Consider the following 12,925-nt stretch of genomic DNA (forward strand, 5'->3'; position numbering starts at 1 on the left):
GAACCGAAAGAAGTTGTACAAGAGATTAATAATAATAAAAAAATTGCTAAGTTGAAAGAGATACATTTAAGAAAGTGTTTTGGGAGAGATTCTCGAATATCAGTTTCGTTCATATCCAATGGATAATAACTCTTTAACTAATGCGATTGTGAAATTTGTGTTGAATCGTAAATCTTCTTTTGTATTTTATTCAAACGGTTGTCTAGAGTAGTTTTCTTGTATTGCAGCAAAGGATTATCCTTAACTTATTAATTTAGTCTATTAATTTTTTGTGGAAAAAAAAAAGCAAAAGAAAAAATCACTTTTTTTTAACGTTTAGAAAAACCATTATTTGATGAAATATATTATTTACATTGGATATATATATATATATATATGATGCTAAATGTGTTGGATTTGGGTTTATTTGATAGAATCAAAACGGGCCTAACCTGTGAGAAGCCCGGTCCGTATAAATTTAAATCTGCAGAATATTAAGAGAATATTCTTATTTGAATTTGAAATTCAAATTCAAATTGGATTCAAATCCGCAGAAAATCTATCAAATATGATTGAACATTGAGATAATATCAAAATAAAATCAAATTTGAATTTTGAAATTTAAATTGATTTGTTTTGAGATTCTCCCCTCTACTATAAATAGGGGTCTTGGGTTAGCTCATAAAAAACACAGAAAAGAAACAAGCATTCTAGAGAAAAAGAGCATTCACATATTTGCTCATATCTCTCTCTGAGTTCGCTTGGTATTTGGAAAGCTTCTTCCAAATACGCGGTCGTTGTATCCTGAGAGTTCACCGTGCTCCAATAGCCTTGAAGCTTTAGAGGTGGCACGGAAATCGAACTTAAGGAAACTGTGTTTCACAGGCCTCGACAAAATAATCTTTTAATTTCAAGTACTTATCTGGAATCGCTCGAATTGACGGAGTTTTGCCGTCGTCAACAACCGTCGTCGCTAACAAAATGCACTTATATTAGAATTTAAATTAAAAACATGAAGGTACAAAGATAAAGTAGGTTTTAAAAATCACATATGTAATCTTGAATATATAATATAGAGAGAGATATTCACGAAATATACATTTCACATGTTCCCCTTTCACATATGATTTTAGATATAAACCATTTACAAATAATTTTTATACCATATGTATTAAAATTTTGGATTAATCAACTAATTCGTCATATTACTCGCTTGTGCTGCCCTAGAAAATTATCGCGATCAAGTTTTGAAAATTCAATTTGGATATTTAGAAATTCAAAATCTTTTATCCGTATCTGACAAATTTAAAATTTTGGATATCCATCTTTCAGTTATGAATAATCGGTGGTTATGAGATAAAGACAGAGATAATATTTTTATAAAATCTATGAAAACGAAAATAAAAACGAAAACGGATATGTAGAATGTAGATGGATAGCGAATCACCGTGATATAGAGGGTGTTTTCGGATTTCCAAAACAATATCGGACATTTTCAGAAAGTATCACAATTTTAGGGACCTCATTGTAATTTAACTTTCTTTTCCAGAGGTGTTTCACTAAAAGAATAAAAAAAAAACATTTCAGAATTCCCTCGAAAGAAAGCCCTATCAACGCATTAAGGCTCTCTTGCCCTTCTCCGCCGCTCGCCGAGAAAATTCCACATTTTTTAGGGTTTCACGGCGGAGAATTCCTCCGGTGACGGCATCTTCAAATCTCTCTCGTTTAGAATCAATTTGATTTCTGAAGCATATTCGTCGCCCGAGATTTCATTCAATGGCAACTAGTCAGTTCATTTTTTTCTCTTCACGTATACTGAATATACACGCGCAATTTGGTGTTCTCTGTTTATATACTTACAGGGATATATTTTTGTGTAGCTGATTTGTGTCTGTCTTTTGTATGGAGAATTTGTTTGCGATTGACGATTTGATGGTTTTTTTCTTTTCTATTGGTTTTTGGGTGTGATTTGGCGACAGTGGCTAGGTCGTTCCTACAGGCAATATCGACGGAGGAGTCAGCTCCACCGCTCAGAGTTGTTCAGATCGAGGGACTGGTAATTTCTTTTATGTTTATTGAGCTCAGATTTCTCTGCTTTCCTCGTTTTCTGTCGGAACTTGGATTCTGTCGCAGCCATAAGTTTCGTGTAATTTGCTGGGCAATGATGCGTTTGCTTCCTTTTTTTTGTAATAGAACATATGCCCACGAATAGAGAAGCTCATTTGTGTTAGTGAAACAGGTGTATTAGTGGCATTGTTCATCGTCGTGTTTATGCATGTGTGATAGGTTGTGTTAAAGATAATCAAACACTGCAAAGAATTTGCCCCAACTCTCGTCACTGGACAGCTTCTTGGACTAGATGTTGGAAGCGTCCTCGAAGTTACCAACTGCTTTCCTTTCCCAGTAAGTCGAAAAAACTTTCTTCGCAATTGCAGAAGGCTATATAGCCTGTTGATTGGTGATTATCAGACAGATGGTTTATTGATCTGATAATGTTGAAAAACACAGGTCCGGGATGATGATGAAGAAATTGAAGCCGATGGTGCTAATTATCAGCTTGAAATGATGAGATGCTTAAGGGAGGTCAATGTGGACAACAATACTGTTGGATGGTAGGTTAAAATGTCATTTAAGTCTGATAATTGATGATCTTATAGATTCTTTTTATCGATTGAAGAACGTCTTTTTGTTTACTTTCAGGTACCAATCAACTATTCTTGGTTCTTACCAGACAGTAGAACTTATTGAGACCTTTATGAATTACCAGGTACTTGCTGAGATTCCTGACTAGCATTTCTGTGTTGAAACACATTTTAGATCCCAGTTGTGGTTATTCCATCCTTCAATATTCTTGCTTCTGCCTCCTGTTTGCTATTTTTTTGGTGTAAAAGTTGTATTTTAGCTTGCATGTATCCGATACCTGCATCACACAAAATATTCCTGTGTATGAAAGGTTTACCCTTGGTGTACAAATGAATATCCGTTTCGATGGTAAGAGTTATGTGCAAGTGTGTGCATCGATAATGAGCGAATTACGAGTCTTTTTGTTATTGTGTTTAACAAATCAATCTGCTAAGACTATTTTACCAATCGTGAATTATCTAAAGGGTTGTGTCGCTCTGTTCATAGTTTTCCTATTTCATTGAAAAGCTGAACTTGCACGGTTGGACTGCTAAATGCTTCTGGCACATTTGTCTGTGTTTTCTCTTACAGTTGACAATCTTGTTATGGATCATTTGCAGAACAGGAAATATATATTAACTAATTGTGTCTTCTACTATTACAGGAGAACATTAAGAGGTGTGTGTGCATCATATATGATCCCTCAAAAGCTAACCAAGGTGTTTTAGCTTTGAAGGCTTTGAAGCTTTCCGACTCCTTCATGGAGTTGTACCGTAATGGAAATTTTACGGGCGAGAAGTATGTCATCTCACGAATTCAAAAATGTTTCAAATTCTTAACTATTTGATATAGTAATGTTCTGATCTCTTTTTTTTCAGATTGAGAGAAAAAAATTTCTCATGGATGGATATTTTCGAAGAAATCCCTGTAAGTCTCTCAAGCATTGATTTTTTTGTATGTTGAAACATTATTAGCGTAATCTCTGAAGTGATTGTAGAGATAGGAAGGAGAGAGTAACTTTTAGGTTTTTTTCACTTTCTTCGGCAGATCAAGGTCTCCAACTCTGCTCTCATCAGTGCCTTTATGACTGAACTGGAGACAGATACACCCATTTCACAGGTACCGCATCATTTCTGGAGAGAATCTGTCTGTTTCTATCAATATAAGATATCGGATCGTTGTTCTTCAACATTTTTTTTCGTTTCTAGGGTGATTATGATCGTCTTCGCTCATCAACCACACCCTTCCTCGAGAACAATATGGAGTTTTTGATTAAATGCATGGATGACCTATCAATGGAACAGCAAAAGGTGTAGATTTATTCTGTGTTTGCACTTTTTTAGCGTCAGAAAATGTCATAAAGTCATAATCCGATTTTTGTTTCTGCCAGTTCCAATTCTATTACCGGAACCTCTCCCGTCAGCAAGCACAGCAACAAGCTTGGCTCCAGAAGAGAAGGTATGTTAATGTTTCATAACCTTGAAACCCCATCTTTTAACCCATCTTCTTACGAATCTAAGAGATCGCGATTGGGTTTCTTTTATAAAGGGCGGAGAATATGGCTCGGAAAGCGGCTGGAGAGGAGCCTTTACCTGAGGAGGATCCATCAAACCAGATCTTTAAACCCATTCCCGAACCGTCGAGGCTGGAGAGCTTCCTTATAACAAATCAAGTTTCAAATTTTTGCAGCCAAATCAACGGGTATACGCTCTTTCCTTCTTCTACGCGTCGAGCATTTCCTCATCTTATCCGAATCTTTGAGCTGATGATGTCTGAATCAAATCGAATTTTCGCAGTGTGGCTGGTCAGAATTTCAGCAGGCTCTACCTGACAAAGGCATTGAATGAAGACTGATATACAAAGAGAAGCAAAGCCCGGTAAAAGGAGCATATTATCATCATATTAGTATCGGTATTTTCGCAGTGACTTGTAGTTGATGAACTATTTATGGAGATTTTTGAAGAATGGATGTAAGTTTTGGATCCCCTAATGGCTTACAACATTTTTCTGTCTTGCTTTGGTTCTACCTTGGATTTTGATTTGTTGACATCTCCTTTTGAATTACAAAGATCTCATCATTTGATTGTATTTGATCTTTCTTTTTTTAATTTTAATTAATTTTTTTATTGAAGTTATACAGATACCAATTTCTTTTTTAGCTAAAGATACAAACTAATTTGGTTGAAACACAACTGTCTTTTTTGTTATTATTATTGTTTGGCCCTCTACTAGTAGAAAGTTAATCCAGCACCGGATGTTTTAATTTTCATTTATATTTGAATTCAATTTTATATTTGGATTTAAATTTTAACAATAAAAATTGTTTTCGTTGAGTTATTCGATTTCTTTTTTAATTAAAATAATAATATTTAATTTAATTACCGATGTCTTATTCGGTGTTGTATCCAAAGTCAGACGTTGGGTAAAAATCGTAACGGTGATTTTTAGTGAATTAGACCGTACAGTCAAATGCCCTTGTTGTTGTCAGAGACCTCACCATCTCTCTCTCCCTCTCGCTCATGGAACCGCTTGAAGCGCCTCACTCCGACCACGAAATCGCCGTCTCGGACGGCGAACCTCCGCCTCGTCCCCCGTCTCCGGTGAAAAACGAGCGGAACCATATTGCAACTTCTCGAGATTCCGGCGACAAAATGGCGAGGAAGCTGGGTTTACGTCCGATCTGCTCTCAGGCCCCAAAGCGCTCAAACAAACGCGGAAGGTTTCTACATATTCTTCCTGATCGATTCGATTCGGAATTTCTCGGCATTGTTTATGTAATTCTCATACATAAATTTAGGGCTTTGGTTATTTTCTTTATTCCATTTGCTGGAGTTGATGAACGCTTTTTAAACGTGTGTACCAAATTTTCGAAGTATTCGACATTTGTTTCGATTCAGTGAAGTTTATCTGATCAAATTGTTCATGCTGATGAGAATTAGTTATCAGAATTTGGAGAAATTGAAAGAGATCAGTAAAGAGAATATGAACACAAAACATGTGTGTTTGGGGCTAAATTTATGCTTCGAATTGCATCAATTTTGCTAAATTACTGCGATTTCGAGAAACACCCATGTGATCATACCCATGTCATGATCTGATATATTGAATGATGGATATTGATTTCAATGTTTGGTGAAATTTAGGCCTATTTGCTCGAAGGATGCTATGACGTCTCCGGTGATCGTTGGTCTACTTGCAAGCGATAGAATGGGAGCTGGTTCACTGAGGTAAATGGCAAAAATCGAATTAGGCGAAGTTATTTCTCTGTTGGACACAATTAACTTCATACATTTGTTTAAATCTAAAGTTTTTTGGATTTACGTCGTTGAAGTATGGAAGATTCATCAGGTGATGATGATGATGATGGAAAGCACCAAAGATCTGGTCATCGCGTGGTGCGTTTTCATCTCTTTCGTCATTTTTTCTGATGCCTACGAGATTTAATGGCTAATAAGCTATCGGGTTTCAACATTGGAATGAACTACAGAGGAAGATAAAATGGACGGAGCATCTCATCAAGGTGTTCCTCGAGCTATTTGATCGTGAGTTGGCCGCTTTGAATTACATGCAAAAGGTGCCTCATGCCAATGGCAAGATGCGTATAGTACGTGATTTCAATGCGAGGACCGGGATTGAACTGCCATGGGAGAGCTTCAAGCACAAATACGATAATCTCAGGAGGCTGTATATCGCATGGGAGAAGCTCGCTGGTTACAACGACATATCAATAGATAGTATCACCGGAAAAATAACCATGGATGACCAATGGTGGAACGATCGTGAATCGGTAATATTCTATACCCTTTTTTTCTTTACTCGAAAACTTTTACTTGTTTGGTATTGATGGGTATGGTTTTCAATGTCTGGGCAGGAGGTTCCTTTGTCGAAAACCTTACATCACAATCCCATCCCGCATATGGATCTGATGCATCGTATCTTCAAGAATAGTAGCATCAAGCGCGATAATTCGTCCTCTCCGAACACATCTGCCCTCCACACCGTTGTTGTCACCACTGTTGATCCATGCAAGACCAGTGACCAGACCATTCCTACCGCAACACCAGTTCCGACATGTGAGCCATCCTTGTCTGAGGACCCGACATCAACAGAATCTCCCATCACCCCATCATCATCCATCGCTCCATCGCCTTTGCGATCATACAGGGAGCAACTACGATCCGCTACATTCCCCATTGCCAACCAAAAGGGCACGCGGCATTCTCGGAGGTGCGTATCTCGCAGAAGAACAGCCCTGAATGCCACTGAGTTCAGGATGTACCAAGAACCGATGCTTGTAACGTTCAAGGAAGCGTTCTCCGCCCTGAACAAGCTAGGCATTGCGAAATTCACGGATTTTTGGTGGGCGTCGGTGCGAGTACTGAAGGATGATATGGAATGGCGGGAATCGTTCCTGGAATTGTCGAGTGATGGAGAAAAGATTGCGTTTCTGGAGGGACTAACGGGATACGATCGGAACAATAACTACGTTGGGTTAAAAGGGTTGCAAGCTTTTGCAGGTACTTGTTCTAATTTTGTGAATGATAGAGGAAACTAATTTAGTGTGTGCTTTTTTGTCTTTGGAATCAAATGAAATTATTTTCGATACTCTGCGATTCTTAGTTTGGATCGGTTATCCGAGTTTTTATATATCTTATCTCGGTTTCATAAGGATTTGATATTCGAACTTCGAATATTCACTGATAAGATGAGGGTTCTGGTACTCGGCCGATGAGACAGGGAACTCTGAACCTGTGAATATGCTTTAAATCCATATCTTAAACTTTGTTGTATAGTTTATTTTTCCTGTATTCGCTACATTCTTTGTGTATGTCCAAACTCTCGTATAAGTGTTTTAGGGTTACAAGTTTATAATGTGAAAAGATGTAACCTTTCAAGTGATAAACATTACATAGTTCATAAGGATTTCACCGTTGCAGAACAACGAACACAACACAGCAGATGACATTTACGCAGAGGCGGCTTTCCAAGAAGACAGTGGCGGAGTATCGGAATTCTTGTAGGTAGGCGCACTCGGGTGGTACCTCTCCCCTTTCACGAGCTCGGGTCGGCAAAGGGCCTCGAGCTCGGCCATCTCTTCCGGAGTGAGTTTCACCGACAGGGCTCCGATGTTCTGATCGAGGTTCTCGATCTTGGTGGTCCCCGGAATAGGGCACACGTCGTCTCCCCGGTGATGAACCCACGCGAGTGCTAGTTGCCCGGGAGTGCACTGTTTCTTTTCTGCCATTGCAGCCATCTTCTCGTAGATAACCTTGTTGCCGGGTAAGTTTTCGTCTTGGAATCTTGGTAGATCCTGGTTTAGGGGTTTAGAGACAGCTCAGACAGGGCAACAAAAACACACAGAGAGATGATGATGATTGATAATTGGATCACATATCTTAATATGTGAAAAAGATATAGTTCACTTGAGTTCACAGGTAAAGATGGTCACTTTGGTTAATAACCGAATCTATTCAAATCGAATAATACATAACCGAAACCAAAATATAAAAACTGAATGGTTATCGTTTCCTTAAAACTGGAAAAACCAAAAATTTCTTAAAAAAATAAGTATTTTTATCAATAAAATTGAAACATAGCCGAATCCAATACGAATGGTTATCATTTCCCTAAAACTGAAAACCCAAAGTTTTCTTTAACTATAAATACAATATAAAAACCGGATAATTATAATTCTTCTAGAACCGAAATAACCAAACCCGGCTCGAACTGAACCCCGAAAAAGCCACTCCTACTGTTAATCGCAGCCACATAAGCATTGGCGAGGAACAGCTCTAAGACAATCTTAGTGATTGAACCAACCATAAAAACAATTACAGATTCAGGTAAGGTAACTTGCCTTTCTAAAGTCACCTTGCCCTAATGTCTCAAGAAACTTGGGTCCTGACGCAAAGAAGCCTCGACCCAGAGGACTGTAAGCAACAAGTCCGATCCCGAGCTCCCTGGCGAAGTATACATAAAAACAATATGAGATGGCTAAAGGCTTCATTCACATATGAGTACGAGAAACCATGTTTACCGCCACCACCTGCAGGTAGGAATGACATCTTCTTCCACGTCTCGTGACCACAATGACCATTCCAACTGGACAGCTGTTATAGGATGGATAGAATGCGCCCTTCTGATCGTCGAGGCTGAAGCTTCAGATAACCCGACGTACTTTATCTTACCCTCCTCAACCAGTTTCTTGAGCTCACCCATCTTGTAAAAGACCGACATTGAAACCGTCAACCTCAGTTCGAGCCAAAATCGAAAACAAAACAGCACAAAGCAAACAACTTGATATGAATCGAGGTTGTTTTCTTCAAGTACCGACATATATGATGCCCTAAGAGGCCGTTTCACTGCCTCAGACAACCTTATTACCACTAAACTCGGCAAGCGCGATAATTCGTCCTCTCCGAACACATCTGCCCTCCACACCGTTGTTGTCACCACTGTTGATCCATGCAAGACCAGTGACCAGACCATTCCTACCGCAACACCAGTTCCGACATGTGAGCCATCCTTGTCTGAGGACCCGACATCAACAGAATCTCCCATCACCCCATCATCATCCATCGCTCCATCGCCTTTGCGATCATACAGGGAGCAACTACGATCCGCTACATTCCCCATTGCCAACCAAAAGGGCACGCGGCATTCTCGGAGGTGCGTATCTCGCAGAAGAACAGCCCTGAATGCCACTGAGTTCAGGATGTACCAAGAACCGATGCTTGTAACGTTCAAGGAAGCGTTCTCCGCCCTGAACAAGCTAGGCATTGCGAAATTCACGGATTTTTGGTGGGCGTCGGTGCGAGTACTGAAGGATGATATGGAATGGCGGGAATCGTTCCTGGAATTGTCGAGTGATGGAGAAAAGATTGCGTTTCTGGAGGGACTAACGGGATACGATCGGAACAATAACTACGTTGGGTTAAAAGGGTTGCAAGCTTTTGCAGGTACTTGTTCTAATTTTGTGAATGATAGAGGAAACTATGATTTCGATGGGGACTCGGGTATCGATCCTATGCTGGTAATAGAGATCAATGCAGTTAACACCGAGCCGTGTCAAGCTTGCTTCACAAGCAAACCTAACGTACTCGGGATCTCCCCTTATCTCTCCGACTATCTCCTTCTTCCCTTCTACATAAGTGGCTGCGAATTTGGTCGCCAGTTCCACCTTCTCCCTGAACCCATTCTTCAGAGCCTGACACATTTCAACGACAAGACAATCAAGAACATCATTAGCCCTAAAATGACATTTGGGAACAGTGACAAGGCCATTTGCCTGCTCTATCTCCATATTCATGAACCAAATCAATACAACTGTCTTCAACAATTTCTCGAAAATCAACGACCTAAACAATCGCAGATCTCGGAATTCGAATCGAACCTTGCCGAGGAGAATCTCGTTTGTCTCGGGACCGTAGATGTCGGAGGTGTCGAGGAAGGTGATGCCGGAGTTAATGGCGTGGTGGAGGAGAGCGATGGCTTCGGATTCAGGCTTCGGAGGACCGTAGAAGGCGGAGAGGCCCATGCAACCAAGGCCTTGCGCAGAGACCTCGAGGCCTTGGCTTCCGAGCTTGATCCTTCGTACTCCGTTCGTTGCCATCGATTCTCTCTCTCGGAGCTTGTTCCTCTCGTTTTGTGATCTGTGAAGGCTCCAGAGAAGAGGGCTTTACTTCGAATGTCATTTATAGAAGAAATTTCCACGGTTGAGGGAGAGATAGAAAGAGAGAAATGGTGGGGGAAGGAAGGATAGAGAGGAGAGAGCAATTCGACGCCATTGCTGACGTAGTGAGCCTATAAATAATGGAATATTCAAACGTCAAAGGCCAAAGCGAAAATTAAATCTATCCTATAAGTCTCGAATAAAAAGAATGCCAAAAAATAGGATTAGCACATTATTTAACGCCGTGTATAATCAATCAATGTTGGTCAAAATTTATTGTGACAGTTTTTATAGCAAGTCTAGGTATTCCATTGACATATTTTTCAAGTTTAGTAATTTTTATGGAAGCATGCAAGTTTAAGAATTAATTTTCCAGTGTGAGACAAGTTCAGTAATTTTTATGGGATTAACCCCAAAAAATGTGACAATTTTCTAAAATTATAAAACCCCATTGCAAAAATACCCTAATTGAAGCCCAATAAATTCATACTTTTTTAGGTAAGTTAAAATTTGGTATTTTTGTAGATTTTTCTATTAAAAATTGGCTCAAAGTCGATTCATTTATGAAGCATATAGCAAATTAGGGGTTCACAGTTTATTTTCGAATCCTGTTTCTCCTTTGTTTATATAAAATTATATTCATTCCCTTGTTTACGTTAGTTTTCCATGGATTCTATTGATTTTGATTGAAAATATTATTAATTTTTTTTTTTACCGTTTTATTATTTCAATATTTGATCCGATTTAACTTTTTGTCCAATTAATTTAATTTTGAAAAGTTATATTCAATTACTATATACTATTTGATTTGATTTGATTCTGTTAAACAGAGCTTAAATGCGCGCAAGCATATATAATAATTAGTGTATTTTAAGGATAATCTATTATTTACGGATATCTAAGAAAATCTTCTTCCATCGGGGTTTGTTAACATTGGGCCTATATAGAATAAGCCCATTTAATGTCCAAAACAAAGAAAAGCCCAAATGAATAGAATCCATTTTTCATCGACGATTCATATAATCGGATAATCAGTCTCACGCGCAACGTGAGCGCGTGTAGCGCGTGACGTGAAATCCTCTGGGTTATAGTCCACCGAATCTTCATGGTTTTGGAGAAATCCCTCCTTCGGATTTACCGAGGCGCGTGAAGATTAAAAAGTCTTACCCTTTTTTTTTCTCTTTTTTTTTTAATGTAATTTCGCCGTCATCTAACATTTAAAAATTATCAGCTGACAACAAAACAATACATTTTCAAAATTATTTTCCAATTATTTTTTGGGTTTTAAAATTCACTTTCCCGATTAGTAATTAACAATGTAGAAAACATTATTTTTTATATATCATTGATTATCCTACATTTTGTTCTTAATTATTTATTCGAGCGTTTTATACATACATATACATATATACACACATATATATATCATATAAATAATAATTTATTAAAATTATCAAAATTTACTGTTTTTGAAAATTTGGTATATTTATGTGTATTTTTAAAGTTCATATATATATACACACACAATATGATATACGGGACTGTTTCATAATATTTTAGCTATCTTGTTTTTTTTTTGTTATGAATGTTGTATCAAGGGGAGCATGAACTTGTTAGGGCTTTGGTTGGACCGTTGCTAGTGTTTTGGAAAATTTCAAAATATTTGCAATTAGAAGCCGGGGCCTTGTTGGTTGTTATATTTTTATTTTGTTCGCTTATTATCAAAATTTTAAAATATAGGTTCCCGTTATAAAAAAACTATTTTTTAAAAAAATTTGAAACTCAGCCCTACACATCCTCTCTCTCTCTCTCTCTTTCTCTCTCTCTCTCTCTCTCTCATACGCTCAGATTCCTCAGTGAACTGAACAGATCTGCTTCTCATTTTCATACGAAATTCATACAGTAAGAACTCCTCGTCTCAAATTCTGTAGCTTTAATCGTTTCCAAACGGCTTATGTCTCGCGTTACTTCACCAGTATTGATGAATTCTGTCGTTCATTGTCGCTATGAAGCTGAATCTCACTTCACCCAAAAGGAGCTAAAATTCCATTGATTTCTTTCTCTTCTGTCAAATCTGTCTTATAATCTCATGTCTTAGCTATCTAATCTGTGTGGTTTTTCTGGGTTTTGTCGGATGTATGTCGATCTGAGATAATCTGAATCGGGGAGAGTAGGAGCAATTTTTGGCTCTAGATATGTGAAAAAAAATTGTAAATTTCTATCGAGTTTAGCTGTTGAATGTTCGTCTTTGAAAACCCAGATAGCCTGTTGTCTTTGCAGTGAATTAAACAATCTTGGGTTTGCAATTCTGTGAGGCTGAAAGGCTAAACTTGTAGCAGACATGTTCGTTTTCTTATTCAAATTGATTTCTAAGATCAACACTTTGCGTATTAAGAATCGTTTCGCATTCATGGCGGATATGAGGCTGTGTTTGGGGAGAGTTTTGTTTCTGACTGCAACCTGTTCGATGATTTGTCTCAGTTAAATGGACTACCTTCCCGATGCCCTCCTCCAATACACTCTTTAGAACCGATGCTTGTAACGTTCAAGGAAGCGTTCTCCGCCCTGAACAAGCTAGGCATTGCGAAATTCACGGATTTTTGGTGGGCGTCGGTGCGAGTACTGAAGGATGATATGGAATGGCGGGGGAAG

At 38.4% G+C, this 12,925-nt stretch overlaps 4 protein-coding genes across 6 annotated transcripts in view; 3 read left to right on the top strand and 1 right to left on the bottom strand.

Moving 5' to 3' along the window:
- Positions 1 to 1,569: 1,569 nt before the first annotated feature.
- On the top strand, positions 1,570 to 4,689 carry LOC104819306 (eukaryotic translation initiation factor 3 subunit H). Of its 2 annotated transcripts, none has more exons than XM_010549325.2 (12): positions 1,570 to 1,765; positions 1,959 to 2,035; positions 2,266 to 2,382; positions 2,488 to 2,591; positions 2,680 to 2,746; positions 3,266 to 3,399; positions 3,480 to 3,528; positions 3,649 to 3,720; positions 3,810 to 3,911; positions 3,992 to 4,059; positions 4,150 to 4,302; positions 4,398 to 4,689. In XM_010549325.2, the coding sequence occupies exons 1-12, from the start codon at positions 1,756 to 1,758 to the stop codon at positions 4,453 to 4,455; spliced, it is 1,011 nt and encodes a 336-aa protein (XP_010547627.1). In that variant the 5' UTR covers positions 1,570 to 1,755; the 3' UTR covers positions 4,456 to 4,689. The 2 variants fall into 2 exon arrangements, with proteins under 2 accessions (XP_010547627.1, XP_010547635.1); XM_010549333.2 differs by having other exon boundaries at positions 1,575 to 1,677.
- Positions 4,690 to 5,044: 355 nt separating this feature from the next.
- Positions 5,045 to 7,622, top strand: LOC104819338. Of its 2 annotated transcripts, XM_010549373.2 has the most exons (6): positions 5,045 to 5,320; positions 5,745 to 5,828; positions 5,933 to 5,996; positions 6,089 to 6,388; positions 6,473 to 7,118; positions 7,539 to 7,622. In XM_010549373.2, the coding sequence occupies exons 1-6, from the start codon at positions 5,121 to 5,123 to the stop codon at positions 7,562 to 7,564; spliced, it is 1,320 nt and encodes a 439-aa protein (XP_010547675.1). In that variant the 5' UTR covers positions 5,045 to 5,120; the 3' UTR covers positions 7,565 to 7,622. The 2 variants fall into 2 exon arrangements, with proteins under 2 accessions (XP_010547675.1, XP_010547667.1); XM_010549365.2 differs by lacking the exon at positions 7,539 to 7,622 and having other exon boundaries at positions 6,473 to 7,269.
- On the bottom strand, positions 7,446 to 10,326 carry LOC104819330 (probable aldo-keto reductase 4). The gene is made up of 5 exons (XM_010549354.2): positions 9,995 to 10,326; positions 9,596 to 9,808; positions 8,648 to 8,820; positions 8,459 to 8,561; positions 7,446 to 7,912 (listed from the first exon to the last, which is right to left on the bottom strand). Exons 1-5 carry the CDS (start codon positions 10,211 to 10,213, stop codon positions 7,568 to 7,570), a joined length of 1,053 nt encoding a protein of 350 aa, XP_010547656.1. The 5' UTR covers positions 10,214 to 10,326; the 3' UTR covers positions 7,446 to 7,567.
- Positions 10,327 to 12,064: 1,738 nt separating this feature from the next.
- The window catches only part of LOC104819321 (F-box protein At1g10780-like), a 2,556-nt gene continuing 1,695 nt past the window's right edge, over positions 12,065 to 12,925 (top strand). Inside the window, exons 1-2 of the mRNA XM_010549344.2 lie at positions 12,065 to 12,175; positions 12,755 to 12,791. Coding sequence (XP_010547646.1) covers positions 12,759 to 12,791 — 33 coding nt within the window. The 5' untranslated portion in view covers positions 12,065 to 12,175; positions 12,755 to 12,758. The remainder of the gene's footprint in view (positions 12,176 to 12,754; positions 12,792 to 12,925) is intronic.

This window comes from Tarenaya hassleriana, unplaced genomic scaffold (genome assembly GCF_000463585.1).
Source record: "Tarenaya hassleriana unplaced genomic scaffold, ASM46358v1 Cleome1, whole genome shotgun sequence".
NCBI classification, from domain to species: domain Eukaryota; kingdom Viridiplantae; phylum Streptophyta; class Magnoliopsida; order Brassicales; family Cleomaceae; genus Tarenaya; species Tarenaya hassleriana.

Excerpts from the sequence above, each read along its gene's own strand:
- LOC104819338 (XM_010549365.2), top strand. The coding sequence starts at position 5,121 with ATGGAACCGCTTGAAGCGCCTCACTCCGACCACGAAATCGCCGTCTCG. Across the intron at positions 5,829-5,932 it reads ATGGGAGCTGGTTCACTGAG|TATGGAAGATTCATCAGGTG; the intron begins GTAAATGGCAAA and ends ACGTCGTTGAAG. Across the intron at positions 5,997-6,088 it reads AAAGATCTGGTCATCGCGTG|AGGAAGATAAAATGGACGGA; the intron begins GTGCGTTTTCAT and ends AATGAACTACAG.
- LOC104819306 (XM_010549325.2), top strand. Across the intron at positions 3,529-3,648 it reads ATATTTTCGAAGAAATCCCT|ATCAAGGTCTCCAACTCTGC; the intron begins GTAAGTCTCTCA and ends TTTCTTCGGCAG. Across the intron at positions 4,303-4,397 it reads TTTTGCAGCCAAATCAACGG|TGTGGCTGGTCAGAATTTCA; the intron begins GTATACGCTCTT and ends GAATTTTCGCAG.
- LOC104819330 (XM_010549354.2), bottom strand. The coding sequence starts at position 10,213 with ATGGCAACGAACGGAGTACGAAGGATCAAGCTCGGAAGCCAAGGCCTC. Across the intron at positions 8,562-8,647 it reads GATGTCATTCCTACCTGCAG|GGAGCTCGGGATCGGACTTG; the intron begins GTGGTGGCGGTA and ends ATACTTCGCCAG. Across the intron at positions 7,913-8,458 it reads GGCAAGGTGACTTTAGAAAG|GATCTACCAAGATTCCAAGA; the intron begins GCAAGTTACCTT and ends CCCCTAAACCAG.